Source organism: Vitis vinifera, chromosome 12 (assembly GCF_030704535.1).
Source record: "Vitis vinifera cultivar Pinot Noir 40024 chromosome 12, ASM3070453v1".
Classification (NCBI taxonomy): Eukaryota; Viridiplantae; Streptophyta; class Magnoliopsida; order Vitales; family Vitaceae; genus Vitis; species Vitis vinifera.
The window spans coordinates 20,470,750-20,481,925 of record NC_081816.1 but is presented as its reverse complement, the minus strand read 5'-3'; the positions used below and the strand labels follow the sequence as shown (position 1 = coordinate 20,481,925).

Sequence of the window (11,176 nt, the reverse complement as noted above, 5' to 3'; positions counted from 1 at the left end):
TTTAAGAAATAATTATATAAATATGTAGAATAATTAAAAATAAAACACTAGATATAAAAATATATTTTAAAAAATATTAAAAACATGTTAGAAATATTTTAGGTTTCCAAATAGATTTTTGTTCTACCAAAATTGCATATGTTAGAGTTTGGTGACTTGAATTCTTTTTTATTCGATTCAAAAAGCTTGTGATGCGACATATGTGGTAAAGCTAAAATTATGAGATTTTTTGGGGATCTATGGTGGTAGTAGAGGAATCAAGCCAATAGGCCCAATCCTGTAGCCCACCACTAATTTTGTTGGGGGTGTGGCGGCTTACCTCGGCCCGATCCTATAACCCACCATGAATCTTATTGGGGGTGTGGGCCGTGTGGCAATTTCCTCTTACGATATGGACCTACTTTGTTAATTACTCTAGTTTTAAGGAAATGATGTATAATCAGTTATAACTCTTCCCTCTTGTACCAATCTTTTGACATAGTGGATCTTTCTTCTCTGTCAATAATTTTTTTCATCTAGAGTTTTTCACATAAATTTGCATGTTCTTATTATGTCTTTCTTATTGTCTATTCTCGTTATTACATAATGACAAAAATAAAAAATGAAAAAATGAAGAAAAAAAAATACAAAAAAATAAAAATAAATAAATAAAAGGGTGAATAAAGTACATTCTCCCCTATATGAACAAAAAGATAAACTATCTCATCTCAAGGGAAGAGGTAGAAGTGAAAATTACATCAAGGGGTTTACTCATCAGTAGTGTACTTTTGGGAATACAATGAGCAAAAATACTCCACTATGTTTAATAGACAAGAAAGGATTCAGCCACCCCAAATGCATCAGACTCGGTTCCTTTCATAAGGTTCTTGTAGCCTGCAGGCAGGTTGGTTCTTGGCCAACATGTACACCAATCAAGAGATTATTCCACTGTTGGTAGATCCCATGCTTTGTGGAAGAGCTTTGAATTTTGGCAAATAATAAAAATAAACAATCCCATAAGAAGAAGGCAATTAAATATATAAATAAAAGTAATAATAATAATAATAATGTCCAATATTTGTACCTATGTCAGCTGATAAATCAATGCTTGAAGTACATCCTTTCAGCTTGATACAATATTCTTCCAACTCATGGGATCTATAGCCAAATCTCTGTAATCAACTAATACAAGCAGTCAGACCAAAAATAAATCAAAATAAAACCCTTATAATAAGCTTTTATTTCATCCCTTTTCTCTCTACCTCATACCTTTTGGTGGCACGGAATCAACCCCACCACAACAGACTCCGCGTAACCTTCAATAAACCCGCTTAAGTCAATTACGGAATCGAGAAATTAAGAAGAGTAAACCATATAAATAGTATCGCAATCACTTTCCTATATATATCATGGTGTCTTATAAGATTACGAGATTAAATAGAAAAACACCCCTTATAGAGTCAGAAGTTTTACATTAGGATTAGGGATCAGTCAATATTAGCTCTAAAATCCTACACCAAGATTAGAAATTAAGGATCCATTCTAATTTCATCTGTAATGACATGCTTCTTTTTATGTGGATAAGCAACAAACAATGTCAAGCTTGATTAGGGCAAGAAACTATGGGTAACAAAGTACATGTATAATTCTATTTGTTTTAATAGATGTTAGTAGAGTTGTCCTAGATTATGTTTTTAGTAATTAAATTTTAAATTAAAGAATAATTTAATCAACACTTGATAAGCCAAATATCATCATAAATTTAAAATAACATCAAAAGCAGATCTACCATTCGAATTGAAATTAAGCATTGAAAATTAGATATATCCCAAATAAACCTAGGGTTTGGATATTTATATATCAATTTTTAATTTCTTTAGCAAAATGAAACTTTCGTATGATCTAGATGTTAAACAAATAAGATAATTCAAAACCAGATCTACCCTTTGAATTGAAATTAAGCATTGAAAATTAGATAAATCCCCAAATAACCTAGGGTTTGGATATTTATATATCAAATTTTAATTTTTTTAGAAAAATGAAAAATTTGTATGATCTAAACGTTAAACAAAGAAGATAATTCAATGATATCAAATCATCAATTAAAATCTATTTTATCAATCATAAATGACTTAAAACTCACTCAAATTAAATAAGTTACCAAAATGCTAAATCATTGATTCAATCAAATGAAACCATATATATGGTCTCACGATGGTCATCATTCTCGCCATCATCATTGTTGTTGTTGTTATTTTCATCTTGGTGCTCTTCCACTCTGCTAACAACACAACCCATGCCCACAAAATTAATCGATTTATGAGAGATGAACCATTAGCCTCTCTGTGGCTCTATATATAATAAGCCCTTCTATATGAAAACGAAGATTAGGTTAGGGTTAGAGTTAGGGTTAGGTTTATGGTTAGGTTAGCGTTAACGTTAACGTTACATTGTAGTAGATGACAGTTGTAGTCATATATAATTAATTGTGATATTTGTTTATCTATAAATACTCACACTTAAATTAAGTACATTGCTTTGATCATGCATAGAATGAATAATTAGTTATTTTTGTACATATTTTAGCCTATTGATCAAATATGTTACTTCTCTTAATGTTTTAAATATAAGGCAATAACAATTTGTTTTCCTCATGGCATGTACTAAATTCTCTTTTTCACCATTGAGATAAAAATAAATAATTTGGAAATTCATATTTTCTTGAAAAATCATTAATAAATGATTTGGAAAGCGAGAAAATAATCGATATAATTTAAAATGAAGAATCAAAAAGATGTTTATTACTTTAGTAGTTTTTAAAATATTTCAAGTAGCATAATATCGATTGGTTGATAATTATGCTACAATTTTTGTTGTAAATTTTAGCTTAGGTTGAATATTGAATTGTTTAAGTAAGATCTACCTTATTTTAATCTACATTATGTTCAAAATTATTGCGCTTGATTAAAGAAAATGAAAATCACCAAATAACCGATAATGTGCAAGAGATTTTGTTTTAAACTCACACAAGAGGAAATGCTAGCTCAAATGAAATTCATATGAAAGTCATCTACTCATGTCACAACTAGTCGAAATTACTACAAAAATCTTAGAAGCTTGAGGTGATATTAACAAAAATTGCTGTTGATTTTACTTTGCATGAAAATTGGTTTTTATCAAATAAGATTTTATTTTCTTTTGCTAAGACATTGAAATATAATTTTATGAAAAATTAAGAGACTTATTTATGGCGAATAAATAATATGAGAAGTAAAATGGAGTGAACATTTAATGGAAGTGGCTTTGCACTATTATAAAATCTCCATGTGGTTTATGGGCTGAAATTCATTCTCCCTGCTTTAGATTCTTCTCTCCCTTTTATCATAGTATTATTATCTAGCACTTCCTGTAGAAGTCATCCGGGGTGGTGGCGCAGTTGGCTAGCGCGTAGGTCTCATAGCTTCGAGTTATCCTGAGGTCGAGAGTTCGAGCCTCTCTCACCCCAAATCTTTTTAAGATTAAAAAGAAATAGGTTTTTATTACTAAAAACCTTTTATTTAATATAATAAATTAAATTTTTATAACCTATTTTTTAATAAAATATTTAATGCGTTTTGTTTTTTATTTTTAAAGTCAGAATTTTTATATAAAAATACAACGTCTTATGTAAAAATATAAATTTTTACTATATCTTTAAAAATCATTTTCCAAAATTTTAAAATTTAAGATTATAATAATTTTTTTATACCTCAATATTTTAAAATAATTTTTAAAACCATTACTTTTTTAATATAAGTTTTTTAAAATTCTTTCATCTTATATAAACATTGGTACTATTTTTTTAAAAAAGAAAAAAGAAAAAAAAAGCCCAAGAGGAAGGAAAAAAATTTGTCATTTTATTTGTCATTTAAATAAAAATAAAAGATACTTTAATCAAATTAAAAACCTTATTGTTGGATCATCCTCCCTTTTTCATGATAAATTATTAACACTAACCACCCCAACCACAAAAGAAAAATATAACCGTGGCCATGATAGCCTAGTTAGTCGAGACAAACACTAGGAAGTGTGGCCCTAATTAATAGCACATGGTCCTAAGTTCAAATCATGCCGCTGATTATACCCAGAATTTATCCCATGTTGGTTGTTATAGGGCGGCCAACACCCCGTGGTTTGGGTTCCCATAGAGTCTTAAGAGCTTAACCACAAAAGGTTCCTCAGTTACTAAAAAAAAACAGCAACCACACCACCACACCAAGCAAGCTTCCATATGGAAAGTTACTATATACATGTATAACTGAAAGTGACCCAGTTTGTACACATTCCCACAGCAGATGTAGAGATTTTATCTACGTTGACATTGACACAATGTTTTTCAGAATATTGGTTAGTAGGGTTTGTTGTATCAAGGTCCAAACACAAAGTATACAGAGCTTTGAACATTATGGTGATTCCTCGATTGGAACAGTTGAGTATGTACAAGTCTCTACCTTTACTTCGTCTTCTTTGACCTTGGTCCAGGAAATCTTCCATGTCTTCAACAAACTTTGCCTGCATTCAAGGGCCACAAAACGTGAATGTGAGAAGGAGAGAACTCCAAGCCTCGGAAAGAATATGGCCAAAGACCACAAAATTTTAATGTGTGCAGCTGGGGGGGAGGGTGCAGGTTGTACTAACCACACTTTCTATTCAATGCATTACAGCTCAAATTTATAGCTAAGTTGTAACCCGAGGCAGTTTCGAAGTAAAATTGAGAGGCAATGTTGTTTCCATGATTTCCACTTGGGTCTGGTAGATTTTAAATGACTTTCCTAAGCTTCTCGAGACATCTATGGTGAAGGAAGTGAACTATTTGTTTGATACAAGGATTTCAGGTTTACAAGAGGAACAAGTCAAACTCAATGCCTTGTAGACCTCTAATCAAGGCTTTTTGGTAAGAGATCTGACATAAGAGGTGGAAGAAAGCATGGTTGGCTGCCCCTTTGTACCTTTTGTGGATAATATGGTAGAAGGGAAATCGAAGGGCATTAGAAAGTGTGGAAATTTCTGATCAATCATTCAAAGCCCTTTTATGTGCAGTTTTTGGATTGAGTTAGGTACTGTATAGAAGAGGCATCTATGCCTATCTTAGAGTTTGTTGATTCAATAGGCTTGAAGTACGCATGGAAGGATTTGTACTCTTCTTTTTCTATCTTTTATTTGGTGCGCCTTTGTATAGCCCCTATGTACTCTAGTGTGCCCTTGTCATAGCTCTTTTTGAAGCTTCTCTTTTAATACATTATAAATATTGCTTGTGCTTATCAAAAAAATTATTTCTTCATATTCAAAAGTAGGAAAACCAGCCCTCTTTAATCAAGAAATAACAAAGGAAAATCAATCCCAAATCCTAGGCCTACAGCTCTAGAGGTTGAGAAGAAAAACTCAAAGCACAAATCTAGGATCAAAGCTCTTGAAACAACAAATTTTCCTTCTTTTGAGTGGATTCTACTCAGAATTTTTTTGTTCTAGTAAGTCACTCAGAAATAAAAATGTTGGGAATATTATGTTAATAAATGTTCCGCCCAGTTCTTAAGTCTAGTGCATTGACGGTTAATAAACCAGTTAAGTGTTGTTATTTAGATGCCATCAATTGAGGCAACATTCAAAGACATGCTAATAACTTCATGATAACTCTAAATGATGAAAAAGTGAAGTTGCTAGGGTAAACAGACATAATAGTTTACCTCTCAGTCTCAATACTCCTCTTTGCCAACATGAGCGTCAAGAAAACAGGAACCATTGCAGCACACAAGTGCTTAAGTGTGTGCCCACTAACAATATGATGAGTCCATTTGTAAATTGGTTTATCCTCTGCTTCTTCCACCTTGGCCAAAAGGTAAAATCCTGAAACATGGAGATGAGTTCATGCCAGAAACAACTAAAAGCTGTAGGAGATATACAAAAGAACAATCCGCATGATTAAAAACACTGACCTGCAGCCCAAAGCCAAAATGTGGAATGCGTGTACATTGGAGGCAGCAATATTGCCATTAACGGAATGGCAATGCAAGGAAGAAACTGGACCAGTGCATATGGGCGAAGGTCATCAAAAAACCTGCAGAAGAAAATAAAAAATATCAGTAAGCAATATATTTCACAATAACTGCCAGTTATGCAAACCTCTTGGCGACGTCTGTTCTAGACATCACAAACCACTCATAACCTAGGTAGAAGCACACACAGATAGTATTGAATCTATTGATTCCCTGAATCACTAAAATATAAATTCAACTAGCACCCTAACAAGAGGTAAACTGAGCCCCACCTATCAAAAATGTAAAATATCTGCCATCTCCAACCATGAATGCTACCTATAACCATTAATTTCTCCCCTCCACAACCAGTACAAGGCTTCATTATCACAGAAAAGGGACAAAACTGAGTCTTTACTGAGAAATCAATTTCCAGCCACCAAATTGAGCTCAAACAAAAGAATCATTACATCACAAAAAAATGAAAAGTAGCAATGCTTACCTCCAATACAAAATGCTAATTACACCCACCAAAAGTAGGGGTACAATGGACAATGTTCCCTTTCTCTCATCAATTCTTTCAATGATAAAGATTGCAATAATTGATGTGAACGCAATGGTCATCTGTATCGATTAAAAACAGCTTAGAAGATTCTGAACTGAAACAGATTCTAGATTAAAGCAAAAAACCAATATTCTCAGATATAATAGCGTCTTTCATTGCAAGAATAAGCTCACCGGCAAGCGATCCCACACAAGACGTGCATCATTTGGTTTGAGATGATAGTAAGAAGATCCAATTCCAACAGCAGCCACACCAATGAAAAAAAATGTCCAGCCCCAAAGCTCACCTTGCAAGCTTTTGGCTCGAAATATTGAAAGAACATCAAAATCAGTGATCCAATCCTACTAAGTTTAGAATTCAGCATAATAATTCATCTGTAATTACAATCACCATATTACCTTAACTTAAAATAGTTCCCATGATAGCAAAGTACAAGCCCGATGAGACCAACAATAAGAAATGGAAAATTTGAAATCACATTTAGTGTATTTGGTATGCCTGAAAAATGAAAAACACGTACATCAGCTACACAAAAACAGAGCAGAATAAAGGGAGAAGCCATTAGACTTTGTTTGATTTATGAAATTTTTTGAGAGGGTAAAAATTAAAGGGAAATAAATTACTAGTTAGAACCTAATAAACTTTTTCTCCAATCTTTCCCTAGCTTTCACACACTTTGTTAAATATAAAGGAGAAGTTCAAAAATGTATAAATCTCCCCTTTAATTTCCTCATATTTCTTTTCCTTCCTTTTTCAAAACACAACCCAACAACAGATACCAATCTTCCTTCTATGTTTCCCCTTTTTTTTCTTTTCCCAAGTTGTTCCTCCTAACTAAATAGAGCCTTAACACTTTTGAATCATACATAGACCAAAAAAAGAAAGACGATTCCACCCCCACTGCACCATGAAGAATATAACTTCCAACAAGCATACCCCTTTGCCCCTAAAATCACAATTCACCATTAAAAAAATACAATATCTAGCAAAAAAAGGCCCTAACCCTCCATTTCTCTCTAGAAAAGTTTCCTACCAATATTTCATTCTCTTCTTTAGTGGGCATTCATCAATGAAACGAAAAGCACACCCCTTTGCACCTAAGATTTGGTTTGTTTCCTTGGAAAATGAAAAAAATAAAAATAAAAATCCACCAAGACAAAAAAATGAGAGGATGAGTTACCGAAAAATTCACGTTGGTCAGCGAAATCATGATAAGCTTCAGACTGAGGAATGGCTGGAGTGACAATCATAAGAACAACAAAGCACAAGATCGCCAAGCCCCAGACATAGATGGTTCGCCTTCTCATCTCCTCTTCACAATATTGTCAATGCTGAATTGAATGTTACACCGTTTTAGAGATAGAGAGTGAGGATCAACCTATAAATTGAAGAAAAATCTCTGGTTTTTGGGTTTCCTAGTCAACCTGAAGCCAACAAAATTACAAATGGACCAGTGTGATATGAATCAGTCAAAAAGAGTTTGTTCCTCCATGCTCCAATTTTTGTTGTCCAATCCACTCTGTATATCCAAAAACAAATAGAAAAATAGAAAAAGAGATAGTCAAAATAGTGGAAAAAAAAAAAAAACTCATATGACTGCCCATATGTGTAAAATTATTGAATATGGCTATCCATCCACTAAAACCCTATTAGATTGAGTTGTGATAAGTCAAAAACTCTTAATTTAATATACCCATATGTGTAAAATTAATTATTATTGATTATGGCTATCCATCCACTAAAAAATTATTATTGACTATAGCTATCCATCCACTAAAAACTCTCATTTTGTTCTGTCAGCGTGGATTTTTTTTTTCTTTTTCATTTCCCAAGGAAACAAACACATTTTTTTTAGGTGCACAGGGGTGTGCTTTTCTTCTTGCCAATGAATACCCATTAAAACAAGAATGAAAAATTGGTGAGAAGTTTTTCTAGAAGCTATTTTTCCAGAGAAAAAAAATGGAGGTTAAGTCTTGTCTTTATTAAATATTGTACCTTTTTTAAATGGTGGATTGTGATTTTAGGTCCAAAGGGGTATACTTTTCATTTCAATGATGAATACCCATTGATAAGAAATGACAGAGACATTTGAGGGCAATTTTTCTGGAAGTTGTTTTCGTGAAAACAAATGGATGGTTAGGGTTTAGTTTTGTTGGAAGATCCATTTTTCATGGTAAATTGATGTTGGAATCATTCTTCTTTTTATGCTCTATGCATGATTCAAATGCATTAAGACTCCATTTGGTTCTCGGGAACAACTTGGGAAAAGAGAAAAAAAAACATTGAAGAAAGATTGTTACTGTTACTTGGTTGCATTTGGATAAAAATTAAAAATTAAAAAATTAAAAAAATAAATAAAGAGGAAAAGAAAATATGACGGAATTAAGGGAGATCTATACATTTTTAACCTTGCCATTTATATTGAAGAAAGTGAGTAAAAGCTAGAGAAAGATTGGAAGAGAAGTTTATTGGGTTCAAACTAGTAATTTATTTCCCCTTAAGTTTTCCTTTCCCTCAAAATTTATAATAAACCAAACAAAGTCTAATAGCTCCTCCCTTTCTTCTGCTCTGTTCTTTTGTAGGTGATATAATTGTTTTCTATTTTTCAATCATACTAAATACACTCAATGTGGTTCTGAATTTTCCATTTCTTACTGTTGGTCTCATAGGGCATGGGCATATACTTTTCCATCATGAGAACTATTTTAAGTTAAGGTAATACAGTGATTATTATATCCAATGAACTACAATGCTAAATGTTGAACCAAGTAGGATTGGGTCACTGATTTTGGTTTTCTCTCAATATTTTGAACCAAAAGCTTGCAAGGTGAGCTATGGGTTTGGATATGTTTTTTCATTGATGGGCTGCTGTTGGAGTTGGATCTTCTTCCCATCATCTCAAACCAAATGATGCACATCCCATGTGGAATCACTTGCCAGTGAGCTCATTCTTGCAATGAAAGACACTAATGTTTTAGAGAATTATCAGTTTTCACTTTGAGATAGAATTTATTTCAGTTTGGAATCTTCTAACCTGTTTTTAAGTGATATAGATGACTGCCACATTCACGTCAATTATTGCAATCTGTATTATTGAAAGAACTGATGGGAAAAGGGAAACATTGTCTATCATACCCCTACTTTGATCGGGTATGATTAGCATTTTGTATTGGAGCTAATCATGTTACTTTTTTTTTCCCGTTTAACAGTTCTTCTGTTTAAGCTCTATTTCTTGTCTGAAAAGGACCGAATTTTGTCCCTTTCTTCGATAGTTGTGGAGAGGAGAGATTCGGACAAACAAAATATAAGATTTAAGCACCGTTCAAAACTGTTGTGAAGCATATTGCCTCCTAATAAAAACGCCAAATTTTCACAGAGATGCAAACAATCTCGGTAAAATCAACTCGGAAGAAAACCCTAATTTCAGAATAAAACACCATAACATCAATTAAAAAAGAGTGAGAAAACCCTAATCCTAACTAACAAATCAAAATCCTAGATCAACACAACTCCTGGGATTCCGATAACGGAAAATATTTCAAGTCAGGGGATGATAAGTACCTGATCCGAGGCGGAGGTGGGGGCGGAAAGCGGAGAACAGCGGCGGAGAAGACAGGCGAAGATGACGAAGAAGCGAGTCAGCAGCGTGGCCGATCAGGATTTGAGTTTGGAGTCTGGAATCGGATGACTGCAATATAAAACCCCGGTGGGCTTGGCACATAGGAAGGGGAAATGAAATTGAAAATTTATTTAATTAATGCATTTAAAATACTCATGACAAGTAGGAATATAAATTAAAAAGAAAAAATTAAATGTGATAAATAAGACTCATTATATCTACATCGGTGAGTACATGACACTATAAGCATATACTCCTTTTAACATCGGGTTTTAAAGTTGTAAAGAGTCTGTTTGGCTTCATAATTTCATGATATATGGACTTATACACGTGTTTTAAAGTCACGATGAGTCTATTTGACATTGTAATCTTATGGTATAAAAAGTATTTGTGATATCTCACATTTGATACCAGAAAAAAGTTTCAGATATTATATAAGTTTGAACTTCTTTTAATCTTATAAATGCGTTTTAATGTCGTAAGACTCCTCTCGAGCCAAAACGAATAATATTCAAGACGATATCTAATATCGAATTAAGAAAAAAAGTTTCTAACACTATATAAATATGAATTTCTCTTAATTTTGTAAACACATTTTAAAGTCATCATTTCTTAACTATAAAGATACGTTTTAAAGTTGTTGCGACAATTTTGGATCAAAATAGACAATATTTACATGGTTCGAAGTTTTCTATTTTGATTTACCTATTTTCTATTACAATGAATTAATAAAATTTCATTATTTATTAATTATTATAATAATAATATTAATTTTTTTTCATTTACCATAAATATTATAATTTCTATAAAAAAATTTAAATAATTTATTCACTTATTAATTAATCTAAAACTTATAATTTTATATAATATTATATTCTTTTTATTATAAATTTAATATATGGTAGTGAGAAAAAAAATTACTTATTACATAAGCTACATTTGGAATATTTAAGAAACAAACTTTATATTATGTTTTTGTCTTCTGGTTGAAGCAAAAAAAAA

General features: G+C 32.2%; 1 protein-coding gene, 1 long non-coding RNA gene and 1 other non-coding gene across 4 annotated transcripts; 1 reads left to right on the top strand and 2 right to left on the bottom strand.

The window, feature by feature from the left end:
- Positions 1–624: 624 nt before the first annotated feature.
- On the bottom strand, positions 625–2,322 carry LOC104880980 (uncharacterized). Its single transcript, XR_787050.3, has 4 exons — positions 2,141–2,322; positions 1,249–1,295; positions 1,064–1,151; positions 625–958 (listed from the first exon to the last, which is right to left on the bottom strand). It is a non-coding gene; the product is annotated as an uncharacterized LOC104880980 (long non-coding RNA).
- A 1,078-nt stretch (positions 2,323–3,400) lies between these two features.
- Positions 3,401–3,484, top strand: TRNAM-CAU (transfer RNA methionine (anticodon CAU)). The gene is given in 2 exon segments: positions 3,401–3,438; positions 3,449–3,484. It is a non-coding gene; the product is annotated as a tRNA-Met (tRNA).
- Positions 3,485–4,248: 764 nt separating this feature from the next.
- LOC100258355 (uncharacterized) lies at positions 4,249–10,401 on the bottom strand. 2 transcript variants are annotated; one of them, XM_010659385.3, is made up of 9 exons: positions 10,117–10,341; positions 7,980–8,074; positions 7,736–7,886; positions 6,954–7,053; positions 6,729–6,849; positions 6,493–6,614; positions 5,952–6,073; positions 5,703–5,862; positions 4,249–4,530 (listed from the first exon to the last, which is right to left on the bottom strand). In XM_010659385.3, exons 3-9 carry the CDS (start codon positions 7,860–7,862, stop codon positions 4,422–4,424), a joined length of 861 nt encoding a protein of 286 aa, XP_010657687.1. In that variant the 5' UTR covers positions 7,863–7,886; positions 7,980–8,074; positions 10,117–10,341; the 3' UTR covers positions 4,249–4,421. The 2 variants fall into 2 exon arrangements, with proteins under 2 accessions (XP_010657687.1, XP_002267621.1); XM_002267585.4 differs by having other exon boundaries at positions 7,736–8,074; positions 10,117–10,401.
- Positions 10,402–11,176: the final 775 nt, after the last annotated feature.

What these genes read in the sequence shown, in the direction of transcription:
- LOC100258355 (XM_002267585.4), bottom strand. Translation starts at nt 7,862, where the DNA reads ATGAGAAGGCGAACCATCTATGTCTGGGGCTTGGCGATCTTGTGCTTT. An exon ending in TTGTGTGGGATCGCTTGCCG is followed by an intron (nt 6,615 to 6,728) that starts GTGAGCTTATTC and finishes TAATCGATACAG; the next exon opens with ATGACCATTGCGTTCACATC. An exon ending in AGGAGTATTGAGACTGAGAG is followed by an intron (nt 4,531 to 5,702) that starts GTAAACTATTAT and finishes CCTTGAATGCAG; the next exon opens with GCAAAGTTTGTTGAAGACAT.